The sequence below is a fragment of the Schistocerca nitens genome, chromosome 8 (genome assembly GCF_023898315.1).
Source record: "Schistocerca nitens isolate TAMUIC-IGC-003100 chromosome 8, iqSchNite1.1, whole genome shotgun sequence".
Taxonomy (NCBI): domain Eukaryota; kingdom Metazoa; phylum Arthropoda; class Insecta; order Orthoptera; family Acrididae; genus Schistocerca; species Schistocerca nitens.
Genome location: NC_064621.1, coordinates 456081267 through 456099898, shown reverse-complemented (window position 1 = coordinate 456099898; position 18632 = coordinate 456081267). Strand labels below are relative to the sequence as shown.

General features: G+C 40.6%; 1 protein-coding gene across 1 annotated transcript in view; it reads left to right on the top strand.

The window, feature by feature from the left end:
• Positions 1-1191: 1191 nt before the first annotated feature.
• Positions 1192-18632, top strand: part of LOC126199610 (uncharacterized) — a 60482-nt gene continuing 43041 nt past the window's right edge. Inside the window, exons 1-2 of the mRNA XM_049936538.1 lie at positions 1192-1329; positions 13977-14191. Of these exons, the coding sequence (XP_049792495.1) occupies positions 1192-1329; positions 13977-14191 (353 nt within the window). The remainder of the gene's footprint in view (positions 1330-13976; positions 14192-18632) is intronic.

The following is an 18632-nucleotide window of genomic DNA, read 5'->3' as shown; positions in this document are numbered from 1 at the left end:
AATGCTACTCCAACCTCACAGTAAACATTCTTCCTTAGATTTGTTGTTGATGAAATGAAGTTGTTTGAAGCGAAACAGCTATATTAATTCATTGAATGCAACAGAAAGTATTGATTCTTATGTTGAGAATACGTCTTTGATTACTGTTCTAAAAGGTTTTGGTGCACTGCATCACATATTTTCAATAGGATACTACAAGAGCTGGTATTCATACTCCAGTTAAACTACTTTTCATGACAAATTACTTCTATCGTCTACAGGAGTATTACAGCACTATCCTACTGGGTTATGAACTGATTAGTAGAAAATACTATCCCCAAACTATTCAAGATACTGGTATGATTAATACCGATACATAGAGGATATCACATTTTTACGTTGTTAACAATAATTAATAGTTGTAACAAAATAAATACGCCATGTTATTAAAAACTAACTGTGTTATAAGTCATTAATAGATGTATTTCACTTGGATTCATTGTTACTTTCCATTTTGTAATTTATATATTTCATTGGCTTATTGTACTACCTTTTTTTGTTCAAATTAGACAATCTTAATGTTATATTACTCTGTTCCTCCCATAGGCAGCCCTCAAGAACAAAAAGAAAATCAATAAAATATAAGATAATTGGAAAACTACATCTGAAAAATCCTATGTGACATAAATAGTACAACGATTACTGAATAAAGTCAGTAGTAGGTAGGCATACTAAATTAATACATATTCATTATTACTTCTTTAAATTGTCTCTAGATTGATATAACCTCTGATGTGTGGTACATATCAAGTTTTCTAGAAGATTATAAACGTGTGCAAGAACTACATTCCGGCAGAAACGTTTGAGGTAATTTGATTTCAGTCAGCTTCTTCTACAGCATACGGTAGAGACTGTACAACATTAAATATGTCGGACCTTTCCTAATTTTCAGTGTTCTGCACTGAAGTACTAGGTCCGCAGCATCTGTATGTAAATACTGGTAAATATAACAATTTCACGTTTTGTTTTTGATAAAAGGTTTGTTGAACACTGTTTCCAGTGACAAATAAAACTCTTTTGCAACTATGTATCGCTAGCGAAGAGGTCATTCAGGAAGCAATTTTTGTTTGTAAGATATGCCACACTTTAATAATATCTATGAAAATATGTTGTTAATCCTCATGGACGCTCTTTTTCTCCTTCAGGCCGAAGATGCATGTGCTGCCATGGATTACCTTCACCACCGCCGCAGCGCTGATGTCGCTGGTTGTCGGTCCCGCTGCTTCTAGCGAGAGGAGGTTGTCTCGTCACAGACGATACGCAGTCTTCCCCGAAGGCAGCACCTGGTCGGTAAGGCACTGCCGTTGTTACTGACCTGCACCTAATAAGTACTCTCTGTACTACACTAGTAGCTCTGGTGGTGAGTAATAGGATGACAGTGCAGGTGTGCGATAGCCACGTTGAAATAAAGCTGCTAAACACTCATAGGACTAAAGCACTATGAAGTGCTGGGATCTGTTTCAATTACCTATCCCTGTGTAACAAGAGAGACCCTGCTCTGTATGTTAAGAGATGTAAACTGCCGGTATGAGGATTTTCGGAATTGTGTTTCATACTATGTGGGATTTTAATATGGGCCAAACTAAGAGAAAGAAATCATCTTAACAAGGGCTCAAAAAGCATACCTGGAGAGCTTCGAGCAATCAGAACGTGAACATGAGCTAGCACCTTGTACGTGAAAGTTTTTGATTGCTGACATTTGGTCAAAAATGCACACGGAAGAAATTTTTACAATTAGGTGCAATCCATCGGATTAGATATGAATGCACGTCATAAACAATAAAAATTGGATCCTTTATCACAGTGAGAAGTATACATTCCTTGTGAGGATTTATCACACACAGGCAAATACTATTTTATCCGAGGGAAAGTGCCTTTTTAAAACGTTTTTGTTAGGGCGCTTTCTTGTCCGTTTGGCGTGAATTTTGCAGTTGATTTCAAACTTAATTTTTCGATAAGGAGGAGACGTGAAACTCTGAAAATAGCTCTGAACTGGATTCCAATCAAATATCGCTTGCTTTCTTTTCTGGTGTGTGGCGGAGGGTACATCGTTTGCCATTATGTAATTCCTACGAATCATAGACCTGAAACCCTCAATGTAGAACTGGATAACAATTTAATATTAATTAGTTTTCTTGCGTGGTGCCCGGCGAAAGGTGCTTTGTTACCAAAATCATTTTGTAAATGAATTACAGCGTTGACACTTTCAACATAGCTCAGAACACGATGTCAGTGCAGTATTAAATCGCTCTCGTCTCTGTTTTGTGACCTTGGGTACATTTTGTACCACCGCTGTTTACTCTTTTTTTCTGTTCCACTTGTGAATGATTCGTGGTAAGAACAGTTGCTGTTAAGACATAGTGAGTACGAGTCTCTCGTTCGAGGTCTTCTCGTGAGATGATTGTGCGAGTAAACAGTATATTGGTTGCCTCAGACGAAAATAAACAAATAATCCTGAAATTTATCACATGTCTCTGTTGTAATCTCATGGAAGTATTTGAAATCGATTAAATTTTTGACACATAGAAGTCTAAAAATAAGAAAATAATTTTAAATAAAACCTTTTTATGGTGACGCTTACTTAAAAAGGACTAAATAGCTTAAAATAATTTCTACTAGACCTGTATACATTCTTAACCCAATACTGACAGTCTAGAAACTATCTGCTTGTGAATTTTGAGTAGCTGTGAAAATACCTGTAGAATTTAAAACGAAAAGCATTTGGTGCTTGCAATACCTAATGTATGCATGTATAGTTGATCTTCTTACTATTATCTACTGCATGCAGCCCAAGTTTTCCACTTTAAATTCTAAAAATAATTTCGTAACTATTAAAAACTCACAAGCAAAAAATTATCATGACTATGTGAATGGTGTTAGAAATCTGTATCGGGATCTGATAAATTGTTTTACATTTTAGCTCGGTTTAAAGTCGAGTTAAGAGAAAAGTTTTTGGTTTAATAATTATTGGTATTTTCTCAGTACAGTCTTTTTTTGCTGAGACTTAAGTGGGCAATGTTGTCTGTTGTGGTATATGTGGGATGGGTTAACCAGTCCCTCGACGAGATCCCAGTTACTATTTCTAGAGTAATTCGTAATTTATTTAATGTCCTGCCATGGTGGAGCCACCGTCATTCATGACTACATTACGTCCAATTGGTGAAATGTTCTGCGGCATGCTGCCTACAACGCGTGCCGGCTTGCGGGAACATTCAGGCGGTCACAGTTGAACTAAGGACCCTCAGAGACCGTCCGATGTGTCGGGTGTTGGCAGCCACTGATTGGCTTTGCTCTGATGAATCCCGCTAGACCCGTAGACATTGCTGTTCAGCGAAGGCCGGTGTGAACTAGCGGTACGTTTGATCGATAACCGTCCAGGAGACTGCGCTGGTAGAATACAGGATTTCAAAGAAATTTTCTGGCTGAGCCAAGAACTTTTGTGCTTTTCCATCTGTGTTCACGAATAGGGGAGTTTGACGTACCATCGATTACGAGGTTATTTAGAAACAGAGCATGAAGCTCGATCTAGGAAAGGATGGGGAAGAATATCAGCAGTGTGCTTCACAAAGTAATCATCCTGGCATTTGTCTGGACTGATTTAGGGACACCACAGGGAAACTAAATCTATATGGCCGGACAAAGATTTGAAACATTTTATTCCTCAATGACAGTGAAGTGTGGTAGCCGCTGCTGCAGGAGGCAGGCTCCCGTCACATACTTGGCTGTGGAACTGCCACACTATGCTGCACAGTGTAGTAGTGCGGCGCGTCAGTGATGGCAGAATACAGGTCTGCTGGTTTTCTGATGGCCAGACAACAGCAGCTAACACTCATCTCACAAACCATTGCGCAAACGTGACATTTCGACTTACGAGCTGTATCGAAGACGGAAAGAGGTGTCTGTAGACTGTCCTAATAGTACAGTTCACAATACGTGAGCGAACATGACGTTTCAAAACCATACCATTCCATTCAGTTAGCGAGAACTGGAGGTTAATCTTTTTCTTTATGGCAGGAGGCATTAAGGTCGAAGTTAATTGTTTATAAATGTGTAAAATTCAGCACTGGTGTGTACCAGGTGTAGAAGTATGAAAACGGAATTAGGTTGCAATAATGACACGTTTGTTGTTTGAAACTGATAGACAATCGTTTATTCAGAATAGTCTCCATTGCTGTTTGGTTCAAATTGCTCTGAGCACTGTGGGACTTGACATCTGAGGTCATCAGTCCCCTACGACTTAGAACCACTTAAACCTAACTAATCTGAGGGCATCACACACATCGATGCCCGAGGCAGGATTCTAACCTGCGACCGCAGCAGTCTCGCGGTTCCGGACTGAAGCGCCTAGAACCGCTCGGCCCCCGCGGCCGTGCCATTGCTGTATATAATTTTCTTCCACCTCTCCGCAGGCTATTAATACCACGCCAGAAAGTTCTTCATTTGAAGCGAACCAGTCAGCGAATAATTTTCGTACATTTTCATACTAACTGAAGCGTTTTTCAGCGAAAGCGTATCCCAGTGATGCAAATGGATGATAATCGGACGGAGCCAAGTCTGGAGAATAAGCCGCATGCTCTAGTATTTCCCAAGTGTACGCCTCTATCGTTTGCCCGACCCGTTTACCTGTGTGTGATGGGGCGTTATCATGGAGCAATAAGATTTGTGCTGCCTTCTTCCATATTCCTCTCGTTTTTCACAGTAATGATCGATTTAAATCGATAATTTGCAATTGGTAGCGATCAGTATTAACGGCTTCACCAGCTTTTAGTAGTTCATAATACATGCTATCCTTCCGATTCCACCAACAGAGAGCATTGTCTTCTTTCGTAAGCGATTTGGTCTTGCAGGAGATGTAGATGGTTTGCCTGGATACACACATGATTTACAACGCTTAGGATCCATTTTTAATCATCTGTCGCTATGCAATGCAGAAAGGACCTTCTTTTGTATCTGGTGAGCAGTATTTCATAAGAGGTCTTTCGATTTACTTTCTGTCTTTCACTCAGTTCATGCGGAACCAATTTTCCCACTTTATGCACCTTTTCCACAGCTTTCAACAAAAGAGAAACGGCTTCCTGCATGACACTCAATTGTTATGCGAGTTCCCGTTGAGTTTGAATATCATTTTCAGCCAATAAACCCTGCAATCCGTTGTCTTCGAATTTTTTTGGTGGTTTCCGGCACTCGTCGTTTCTGCCGTCACAATCACCACTTCTGAATTTTTTCAATTACTCGAAAGACTGTGTTTTCCCAAGAGCATGCTCGCCGAAAAATTCGACAAGCATTCGATGCGATTCTTTAGCAGTTTCATTCAAATCACAACAGAAAAGCAAATCGTAGTTCTTAGGCACAAAAGTCGGCATGTTTATGCGTTTGAAACAGATGCCGATGTATGGAACTTCCATCACTGTGTGCTGACATCCATCGTCAGCCGTAACAGGTAGCAGATAACGGTGCAAACGCGGTCCCACCGGCCATAGCCCGACGACTAGCACCATCTATAGGGAAACTCCGGTTTCATACTTCTGTTCCTGGTATTGACCTGTGTATGAAAGAATTAATTTCGAGACTTGATAAAAAGCTGTATTAACTAATTTTCCTAATACGCCTTCATCAACACCGAGTGTGAGAAGGCTTGGTGCTTCACAAGAAAAACTCCAGTCATCAGTAAAGACATTTAACCTATATATTCAAAGTCGTTCATTAACGTTTATTAACAACACCAGTTTATTTTTAGAAACTAGGAATTCTAATCTCAGGCGTTCTACTGTAATCAGATATGGTGAACAGCCATTATAACATGCAAATTAAAGAAGCTTTTCATTTAACTTGTATTCGCTTGGTAAATGCTGCTTCAAAACAACAGCACATTGAGGGTTTGTCGAAAACGCGTTGGAATTTATACCATTTGTTGTAATAAAGTGACGAAGCACTTCATACTGGTGGCTAAAGATGTACTTCAGTTGTAGACACTCTCGAAGTGTCCTAAACGAACTACCTCCTTAACATCGTCGACGGCAGGGACTAAGTTATTATTTAATGTGTTTGGATATGTATCAGTCTTTTTATGCATGTGTCAGCCATGCCTCTGCTGCAGAATTACGGCTGCCACAATTCTGTATATAACTCGACTGGTTTGAAGGTATGTTTGTAGACTGGACTGCAGAAATGTGTTTTCCACTTCCATTGCTGAACACCTGTCGTGTCTGCAAAGTCGAAGACCCAGGCTCAGCTCTCGATAGTGAAAGAGGCTGATTCTTAGTTAGAGGCTGGAAAGGAGCACAACGATGGCAATTGAGAGATTACTTCAATACAATGTAATTCACCCAACACCTGGAACTCTGACATTCGCTGGGCGATCATTGTGTTTATCTCATGCCCCTCCACCCCGGATGATGCCAATGACAGAGCATGTCCCTAACCAATTATATCACGGGGCGTGGGAGGGGGGGGGAGGGTTCAAAAATGGCTCTGAGCACTATGGGACTTAACTTCTGAGGTCATCAGTCCCCTAGAACTTAGAACTACTTAAACCTAACTAACCTAAGGACGTCACACACATCCATACCCGAGGCAGGATTCGAACCTGCTACCGTAGTCGTCGCGCGGTTCCAGACTGAAGCGCCTAGAACCGCTCAGCCACACCGGCCGGCGGGGGGAGCGGGGTTTCACCTACAGAGTGTTTCATAAGGGTATACCACCATTACGCAATGTGCCTTTAAAGCAGTGGACATATAGTGGGCAGAGACGCCCGGGCAGTGTATATCTTCCAACGAATTCTTTAACATTATACGTAAGACAAAAATTTGTAGCTACCATAACATTGAAGCACACGAACGAAATCTACGTAAATAACTGCGCTAGTATTGCACTGGACGGGAAAGTGGTTCTCAGTGCTCGCATTCGACAGTCCGGCAGATGCTACTTCCCCGCAGCAAGTGGTAGTCGCTCTTTAGTTTACAGACAGATACTGAGTTACGAGAAGGAGACGAATGCCACAACGTCATAAATAACATTGCAGAAGGGACCATCTGATCCTTCCTCTTTGGATTTAATGTATACAACTTGTCAACATGGATCCACTGTCGACAAATTTAGGATGTCATCATACTTCTCTGCAGTGTTTCCACAGTTCACGGAATCGACTGAGCGCCTGTGCTTCACATGATAGTAAACGGTGGCTTCATAAGACCAAATGACTGCTTGATTGTATGGTGTATTGTGTTCGTCTCCGCCGTAGCCCTCAGTGCTACACAACCCCGCCACTGGCTACAGCAGTCCACTTACCCAACTGCTGCCCCCCCCCCCCCCCCCTGTACTTTTCATTTTCCAAAAACGTCATAATTCTTTAACATAAAACATGTTCCGTAATTCTACAACAAATTGACGTCAACGATATAGGTCTATAACTGTGTGGATCTGTCTTACGGCCTTTATTAAAAACGGGAATGACCTGCGCTTTTTTCCGGTCGTTAGGTACCTTTCATTCCTAAAGCGGTCTACGGTAAGTTACTCCTAGAAAGGGAGCAAGTTCTTCCGCATAATTTTATAGGTATCTCATATGGCCCTAAGGCCTTTCCACTACCAAGCGATTGTAGCTGGTTTTCAATTCCGCGACCGGTTATCTCAGAATCTAACATTTCGACGTTCGCACGACAGTTGAAAGGAGGAACATTGTTACGAACTTCCACGGTGAAACAGCTTCGGAAGACCGAATCCAGTATTTCGGCCTTCTCTCTGTCATCTTCCGTTTCGGTGCCGGTGTGGTCGCTGAGAAAACGATTAGATGATTTTGACCCACTTTCTGATTTTACATACGACCAAAATCTCTTAGGGTCTTTACTCAGGTCGGGTAACAACGTCTTACTTTCAAAATCGTTGAACGCTTCTCTCATTGCGCTCCTTACACTCATTTTAGCTTGCTTCAGCCTTTGTTTGTCAGCTAGGTGTTTACTTCTCTTGAATCTGAGATGAAGAGCTCTTTGTTTACGTAGCGCTTTTCTAACACGGCTATTAAACCATGGTGGATCTTGCCCATCCCTTAAAACTTTACTCAGACCATACTTGTCTAGGGCATATTGAACGATGCCTTTGAATTTTTTTTCCATTCGTTCTCCACATCTACGTCCTCATCACCGAGTATTTGATGCTGACTGGTGATAAATTCGGAAATCTATATCGTGTCAGCCCCGCTGAGGAAATGTATCTTCCTATCTTTTTTAACATTCCTTGTAGGGCCCGCCGTCATAGATGCTGTCACAACCTTATGATCACCGATACCGTCCTCTACGTTAATTGATTCGATAAGTTCAGGTCTTTTTTTTTGCCAGGAGGTCTAAGACCTTATCCTCACGAGTTGGGTCTGTAACTATCCGCTCAAGGCAATTTTCGTACAAGACATCCAGAACACGATTCCCTGTCTCTGGCACCAGTTTTGATGGCATAACACTCCAAATATATACCTGCCAAGTTGAAGTCACCCCACATCACAGCGACATGATCAGGAAAATTACTAATAATGTTCTGCAAGCTCTGTCTGAAGCACTCTTCAACTACAGAACCTGACCCAGGTGGTCTATAAAAGCATCCGATCATCATTTCTGACCGTTCTTTGACACTCAGTTTCACCCATATTAATTCACATTCGGAAAGCGTGATAACCTCGCTAGATTTTATCGAATTTTTTGCTGCAAGAACACGCCGCCACCATTGTCCTTACGACTAACATTTCAGTCGGAACATAGGATTTCGTTGTCATTGGCGTCTGGCTTCAACCAGCTTTCTGTTCCCAGTAATTTCCGTGCATTACAACCTTCAATAAGCGATACTAATTCTGGGACCTTTCCTTGGATGCTCCTGCAGTTTTTAAAATCATATTAATGTTTTCTATCTCTGATCTGCGAGGACGAATATTGTATTAGGTCGCTGTGGCTGATTGAACAAGCAAATCGTGTTTGCTGCCAAGAGGGGGATCCTCTAACCTAAGAAAGCCCCATGTGCACGCCACAAGTACTCCGCTACCCTGCCGGCCACTGTGGCCGAGCGTTTCTAGGCGCTTCAGTACGGAACCGCGCTGCTACTACGGTCGCAAGTTCGAATCCTGCCTCGGGCATGGATGTGTGTGATGTCCTTAGGTAAGTTAGGTTTATGTAGATCAAAGACTAGGGGCCTGATGGCCTCAGATGTTGAGTCCCTTAGTGCTTAGAGCCATTTGAACCATCCGCTACCCTAGTAGACGCTTCCCGCATGCAGTGCACACCTAACCTATTACGGGAAACCCTACAGTTCTGTACCCGATAGCAGAGGTCGAGAAACTCGCATCCGATGTCGTCGTAGAGCCGTTTGAGCCTCTGGTTTAGACCTTCCAGTCTTGTCCAAACCAGAGGACCGCCATCAAAATTGGGTACGATGCTACAAATAGACAGCTTAGCCTGCACCCCGAGTGCGTTGCTAATTGTCTTCACAAAATCAGCCAGCCGGAGGAAGGAGTCGAGGATGGTCTCAGAACCCAACACCAAATGTGTCACAGTGTCTTTGGTAAACTGGAATAAAGTCTAGTATTTGTCTTGACCGTTTGCCATCCTCTCTCCGAGCGACACGCCAACCCGCTGCCATTTCAAGGTATTTACACTTTTCATTATGTCACTGAACTTCGTTCTGCATCTCATATCTACTGCTTTCTTTCTGTCTTTTTATGTGTAACCTAACAATGATCGCTCCGCTTCTGTTTGAGCTACAGTTAGTAATATAGCAATGAACTCACTTGCCCTGAACTCACTTAACGTCCATGTCTCACAGACATAAGTTATTACAGGTAGTATAATTTGGTCAAAAACTGTTTTCTTCGGGTCAACCTAAGTGATGATGTCTTAAACGAACAATCATGATCATAGAATAAAACGTGTGACCCACAGTTTTTGGAAATCTCACCTGTTGGAGAAATATTAACGTGACCCATAAGTTTTAGAAATCCCGCCCGTTGGATGTATACACTCCTGGAAATGGAAAAAAGAACACATTGACACCGGTGTGTCAGACCCACCATACTTGCTCCGGACACTGCGAGAGGGCTGTACAAGCAATGATCACACGCACGGCACAGCGAACACACCAGGAACCGCGGTGTTGGCCGTCGAATGGCGCTAGCTGCGCAGCATTTGTGCACCGCCGCCGTCAGTGTCAGCCAGTTTGCCGTGGCATACGGAGCTCCATCGCAGTCTTTAACACTGGTAGCATGCCGCGACAGCGTGGACGTGAACCGTATGTGCAGTTGACGGACTTTGAGCGAGGGCGTATAGTGGGCATGCGGGAGGCCGGGTGGACGTACCGCCGAATTTCTCAACACGTGGGGCGTGAGGTCTCCACAGTACATCGATGTTGTCGCCAGTGGTCGGCGGAAGGTGCACGTGCCCGTCGACCTGGGACGGGACCGCAGCGACGCACGGATGCACGCCAAGACCGTAGGATCCTACGCAGTGCCGTAGGGGACCGCACCGCCACCTCCCAGCAAATTAGGGACACTGTTGCTCCTGGGGTATCGGCGAGGACCATTCGCAACCGTCTCCATGAAGCTGGGCTACGGTCCCGCACACCGTTAGGCCGTCTTCCGCTCACGCCCCAACATCGTGCAGCCCGCCTCCAGTGGTGTCGCGACAGGCGTGAATGGAGGGACGAATGGAGACGTGTCGTCTTCAGCGATGAGAGTCGCTTCTGCCTTGGTGCCAATGATGGTCGTATGCGTGTTTGGCGCCGTGCAGGTGAGCGCCACAATCAGGACTGCATACGACCGAGGCACACAGGGCCAACACCCGGCATCATGGTGTGGGGAGCGATCTCCTACACTGGCCGTACACCACTGGTGATCGTCGAGGGGACACTGAATACTGCACGGTACATCCAAACCGTCATCGAACCCATCGTTCTACCATTCCTAGACCGGCAAGGGAACTTGCTGTTCCAACAGGACAATGCACGTCCGCATGTATCCCGTGCCACCCAACGTGCTCTAGAAGGTGTAAGTCAACTACCCTGGCCAGCAAGATCTCCGGATCTGTCCCCCATTGAGCATGTTTGGGACTGGATGAAGCGTCGTCTCACGCGGTCTGCACGTCCAGCACGAACGCTGGTCCAACTGAGGCGCCAGGTGGAAATGGCATGGCAAGCCGTTCCACAGGACTACATCCAGCATCTCTACGATCGTCTCCATGGGAGAATAGCAGCCTGCACTGCTGCGAAAGGTGGATATACACTGTACTAGTGCCGACATTGTGCATGCTGTGTTGCCTGTGTCTATGTGCCTGTGGTTCTGTCAGTGTGATCATTTGATGTATCTGGCCCCAGGAATGTGTCAATAAAGTTTCCCCTTCCTGGGACAATGAATTCACGGTGTTCTTATTTCAATTTCCAGGAGTATATATATATATATATATATATATATATATATATATATATGTGTGTGTGTGTGTGTGTGTGTGTGTGTGTGTGTGTGTGTGTGTGAATTAAATCATATCATTTGTAGTTTGCTTAACGCAGGTAATATTGGAGGCACAATAAATGTGTAGTGATCACAATTGAGAATTGTCATTAATCAGAGAACTGAGACGTTTTCTAAATTTTGGACGACTACGAGAAAAAAATTCGCTAATCTTAGGAGGTAAGAGCGCAGTTCTGATATTGAAATAGGTTCGTGAGAGTGTTAGAAATCTTGAAGTAATTTACAAAATATTGCATGATATGAAAAATTAATTTACAAAGTGACAAGTAAGTTCTGTCTGATAAACAGACAAGAAATTGACTTTCCATAGCAGTAGATAATGGGAACACAGCCATGTGATGATTTATAATTATTAATAAATTGGTCTCTGGCTGCAATGGTGGTTCTTTAAGTCCATTATTGCTTTGTTACCATACACGTTTGTTCTTGACGAAGTAAATGGATGATGTTTGTAAAGCGTGACATGAACACTCGTTCTCCACATTGCATTCAAATGTAATTAGTAGCCAACATTACACAATGACACGTTAAGGAACGTAAGACAGAAAATATTACTATATTCATATATTATCTGTGATTATGAATAATAGTAACTTCATATAATATGACAAAAAATTTTATTAGATCCCACGACCGCTTGGGGTTCGGCAGCTTGTGACATACGGTATACAAGAAATGCAGTTATGCTGAAAACGCAGTGTTGCAATGTACTTTTGGAATATTTTGCTAATTGAACAGGTGGATCTGAAGAGAGTGCTGATAGTTCTGATATCGGTTGTGCACTAAAGAAATGAAAAACCACCTTTGCGACCAGAGGCTAATTTACTTATAATTACAAGAGAACACTTAGTTCTGTGATGCATTTTTCTATAGGCTACGTATGTTAAAATAGTCGTATAGTTTAGACATGTAATTTAGTTATTAATACACACTATTTTTCTGCCTTTCAGTTATTGTGCTCCCAGGACTCTTCGCTATGTGGGGCATTACATCTGTCGTATGCTCCTTGTTGCCACTGTGTCCAGATTTCTTTGTATGTAAAAGATCAGTGAGGAACTCCCAAACAGCTATCGAAATTTACCTGAAGTATGCCTTATAAAATAACGCATATAACTGTTGTGAGACTGACTTTAAATTAAGAATCTGGTAATCAAAAGCATTGATTATCACATAAAATTATTTGAAATAAATAGTTGTAGCTCCGTAGTAAGTTGCTTTTGAGATGTACCCTTTTTTTTATTTCTTGATGGTTAGTAGTGTTGGACACCTGTGTCCATTTTCAAACCATCTGTATCGTAAGTGTGACGAATAGAGGCGATAGCCCTTGTACCAAAACTCCCCCTGAAGCCATGACGAATGTGGCACTCTGTCAGACTCCACAACAGTAAACACTATATAAATAACAGTGGTGTATATTCTGTTGTTGCGTCTGGCATGGTGCCGCATTGATTACCACTGTGACACAGGTCTCCGAAACCAGCCACCGCAAAGAAATAAAAAGAGATACTTCTCAATGCAATTTACAATGGAACAACAACAATTTACTTCAATTATAAGACAAGTTTCGGACCAATTTTTCATGTGCAGCCTGCTGAAAGTTCGTAAAATTATTGACTGAAACCGTGTCTTTTGCGGTAACGTTATAAGAAATCAGGAGTCAAATGTACATTCAATTTATTCTTTATCGCTTTCTTAAACAAATGCAAGAATGACTGAGAGTGATGTTAACTTTTATTTCCTTTAATACTAAAAAATAAGTACGGACCACAGTTAGCTTAGAAACGATTCGTTTGGTATTTTGAGTGACCATGAAAAGAAAAGCAGTTTTTCTTTCAGAAGAATTGTTAGAAATGTTACCGAACTTCGTGAAAATAAATGACTGACTGTTCTAATGAACGTAATAAGTAAATCATAATTATGCACAAAATGGCGTTTGAAATGATCGTGAACGAAACGAAAAGCTTCCTTATTTAAATATTTCGCTTTCACTGTAAATACTTAAATTTCATTGTTCTTTGGAAATAAATAGTTTTCTTAAAAAAGACGGAATCTTAATGCAAGAAATATTTTTAGACATTGTTGTGTGTATTTGAACTACACATGATATTAAGACTCACGTTGAATGATAAAGCTCAGCGACAACAGACGTCTATCAAGCGATACGGAAGAAATATCCCATTTCGTATTGATTTGTAATATATACAATAAATTAGTTAACACGTTAAGATAATGTTAACTGTCACAAAGTTCTCACAGATGACGAAGTGCCAGTAATTACGTGCAATTTGTTATTACATAGATATCCATCTGCATTAATAAAATTTTTCAATTTCGTTGTGACTTCACAACCTGATTCAAAATTATGTTCCCTTCTCACGCCGTCTAATAGCTCAAGACCTGTTGAAGCTATATGCTGGATCTGCAGAGCTCTCTCGCTTTTCAGATAGCGTGGTGTCTGTCCGTGCAAGCACTCACGGGGGAGTACAGCATTTACACAGAGGGCTTCGCGTGGGCGGCAGCCTACGAACTCCCAAACAGCACATTCGTGGAGCAGACGTATCTTAAAAAGAAGAAAAACAAGTATCTGTTGCCAGCACCAGGTATCTTTCGGCGTCACCGCAGAGATCTATACAAGACAATGGAAAAAGTCATAGACAGGTACGTGGCCATAGCAATAATATCTGTATCGAATGCATAAATTTCTGGTTTTTCGTTGATAGCTTTTTGAAGGACAACGCAATGTGTATTATACTGCGATACGAGGAGGCCACATTGATCTAGGGGTGTGTAATTACTTCTTTAGATTAGCACAACTACGCTTGTCGTAGAGCTTTATGGCTACTTCCTTGGTTCCATTAAGTCACATTTGCGACTAATCTATTTTTCTAAAATCCAGTCATGAATATAATATATATCAATAATATACTATATTAAGTTACGTTAACTTACTATCAGTTGCTTGATGGAAATATCCTAGGGATGTGCTCACGACTCTCGGACTCTCATTACGGAAGTATTACATACCCTTAGGTTCAAACACTTAGTTTTCTCTATGGGTACACCCTGACCAAAGCGAAACTAATATTTACTTGCAAAACTGGAGTGACGTGAGTGAAACCTAAGCTCTTCTACGTACACGATGGTGGAGAGACAACTTCGTTAGCATCGGTAGAACACCACACCTGTAGGCTAAGAGTAACACGTTTATCATTTATTTGAACTTGTGTTGAATGAAGAATACTAGATACTCTTAATCTTCCCGAAGAGAAAAGTGAGTTACATCCATGATGTTCCTCCTCTGTTTATTTAGTCAGGTGGCTACTTCAGCTTTGGAATGTACAGATTAATACAATGTATGCCGTGCTGTTACCTGTATTTTTCAACTTTTAACGTTTTCCCCAGTATTGCGAAGTATTCCCCTACGGTTTCAGTGTCAGTCTACTTTCTCCTCAAATCGCTGTTATTTTAAGCTCATCTAACACTATGGAGGGCCATCCTAGATGTAGTAAAGCTCTTGATTGTACTACTACCTTTTCATTTATTTACTTTTTGAACTCATTCGATATCCGTTCCGCTGTAGAGTACTGTAACCTCCCCGCAAAAATTTTTTAAATGAAAAGAATTGAATGAAAATGCAAATAGAGCCAATTGTTAGCTTCCCACTGTAATAAAACTCAATGATAATAAAAATCTGCAAAAATGTTAAGTCCCCACTACATTAACGTTAAGATGAACCTGATAAATTTTATAAGGGCAGCTGCGCTGACCTTCGGCCCAGTGCAATAATTAAACCTGAACACAAAAACCAAAATTCTTACCTCAGTAAACTGCATCTATATCTGCTCTTATTTTTCGGCACAGCTCCGTGCAATGCTGGCCCATGTTTAATTTTGATTCTTGGAGGGAATGCATAGGAAATATGATTTAACTTGAAATGAATTTTTTTCTTTAAAAAGGTTACTTTGTAGAAAAAATTATTATTGGGGCAATTCTTGAACAAATTAATTACAATTAACATATGTTATTAGCTGAGCGCAATGCTGCTTCATTACCTTCGATAATAATATACCTCGTCCAGAACCGTGACCAGAGGTGTAAGGAGAGCACGCCGTCGACCCATGTCGACGCCCGCTCAGTACAACCGTCCACTCGCTACTAGTGCTGCCGACTGACAGCAACTCGCAACTGACTACTCGCTCTTCCGACTCCTCACACACAACTGAACTCTCGCGCGGTCAATCGCAGACTAGCAACGATAAATAACTCTCTGGTCAGAGATTCTGTCATGCCTCGCCATCGCTGGTAATGAATACGTACGCGTTTCATAACCCTCCACTGGGGGGCAAAAAATTTGGCAGCGATGGTGAGTCATTTGGACTTGCCATGAGCAACAAATTTTTCTTGACTAATTGACTTTACAAACAGAGAATATACAGATGTAGAACATGAAGTAAATATAGTGCACATGTACCGAGTACAAAACATATTAGGCAATAATAAAATACGAGTACAAAAGATATTAACAAATGACATAAGTGCACATGCAATGAAAAATTCTTCAGAATAAAGGATGACAGCCAAAGTTTTCACAACAAATAGACATAATGAGTGCAAATCTCTTGGCAAATGACATAAGTGCACATGTACTGTAGCTCAGAACGTATCAGCAAATAAAAAAAATGTACATACAATGAGTAGAAATCATGTTAGAAAAATGACAAAGGTGCACACGCACTGAAGTAGTGAACATATCAGGAAATCACAAATGTATAGGCAACGAGTACAAATCATATTGAGAAATGATAAAAGTGCACACTCACTGAAGTTCAGCACAAAACATATTAACAAATGGAAGAAGTGCGCACACACTGTAGTTCTGAACATATTAAGTAAAGACAAAATGTATATACAATGAGTACAGAACATATTCACAAATGGCAAAAGTGCACATGCACTGTAGTTCAGAACATATTTGCAAATCACAAAAATGTATAGGTCATAAATACAAATCATGAGAACAAAAATTTTTACTATGTCACAAGAATTAGGATAGGAAAGGGAAGGATTGCATCATGGTTGTAGCACTTTAGGTTGCACGCAGCTGCACTGAAAGTCCATATCTTTCTACAGAAGCACAACACCAAGTGAGACAATCTGAAGCTCTTTTCCTTGAAGTCTTAGTCAGTGTAGCCAAGACACTGAAATGTCGTAGTAATATTCCGTGTTATCATTTTAGCAGTACATTAGGTACACCAAACAGTGGGACCATAATAACGTCTCCATCGCTTACGGTGGTGGACAGCATGTCGTGTCAACACCACGTTCTTGTAAGGTACACCAACGTAGAATTAGTGCAAAAACCAAATATAGTTCTCCATGATCAAGAGGATATACAGGACAAATGGATATTGCAGTAATTCAGGGTAGTTAGGCCAGAAGGTGAAGGACATTAAGTCACATACTAGTCTTCACTGAGAATTACATTAGTAGTTTGCGGCATTCATTGTCCAGTTATTGAACATTTCTCTACCATGTATGTAGTATTACAGAATAATGTTCATAAATTGCTTTACAGAGAACACTGGCACTCATTCCCTAATTACAAATCATCAGAAGTCATTACATAATTATATACATGTGGTGTTTTACAGAGAACATTGGTACTCATTTCCTAATTACAAATCATCAGACGTCATTACTTAAAACAGGAGGTAGTCAATAACATAGTATTACAGAATAATGTTCATAATTAATCATTGATCATCTCAATACAGTAATCATTAGCATTCATTTCAAAGCATAAAACAGGAGGTAGTCAATAACATAGTGTTACAGAATAATGTTCATAATTAATCATTGGTCATCTCAATACAGTAATCAGTAGCATTCATTTCCCAGTAACAAAGCATAAAATAGGAGGTAGTCAATAACATAGTATTACAGAATAATGTTCATAATTAATCATTGGTCATCTCAATACAGTAATCAGTAGCATTCATTTCCCAGTTACAAGCCATTATTATTATCCTGTAACCATTACTCAAAGTCTGTGGTTGGAAAACATCATTTAGTATTACTCATAACTCTTTTAAATTGGTAGCATTATTTGGGACTGGTAATACTTTCCTTTTTTTGTGTTAGCAATGCATTGCGTTTGGTAATTACAGGGGAAAGAAAAAAAATTGCTTTTGGGTTGTTGCTGTAAATGAAAATGTGTAACGACCTTCGTCATGAGTCAGCTGTCGCAAGATTATGAAACAAGTAGAGTATATGTAATCACCTTCATAAATGACATAGACTTAATGAACAACTGCTTATAGCACATTAATTTCATGAATAATTTCTCCTGCAAAAAATATACAAAAAAATGGATTATTAATCTGAAGGAAGAAACGCAATTTATGCTGAAAAGTAGTGACCTCGAATTAACAGGCAGTGAAATGTGTATAAAAATGTGTTCCATAGCTGTCCTTTCCAAAACCTTCATTCATCCTACTATGCAATATAACACATACTGTCACAACGAACTGCAACAAATACTTAAATAACTACATAGCATAAATACATAACTCCAACATTATCCTCATCTGTAAAGAAAAAAAACTTCATTATCCATCACATCATTATCTATATTATCATAACTCCATTATCTTCATCACCTGTATAGAAAAACTTCATTGCCCATAGTAGCATATTCTTCATCATTATTCATCAGCATTCATTAACATCTGCTAAAAAATCACTTCATTAGTCATTACACAACTATTCCCTATTTCTAGCATATTTCATCACTAAAACTAAGATGTGTAGTTCTGTCTGACAGCCTGCATCAATCGCCTCGTATTCTGAAAGAAAAAAAATTAGTTAAGACTGCTATTCTACGATGTGTATAGTATATTCTTGTTAGTGCTTGTTAATTCTGATCCATTTACTCTTCCTCACAAGGTTTGCATCTTCTTTCGACCATTCCGAAGGTGAAATTCCCATTTTTGTTTAATTTATTTCTTTCACGCATCATTTCTTTCTGAAATTGATGAACAAAGATTAATGTCTTGCATTTACATCATATACTCACTAAATAATGACTGGTTTATGGTAA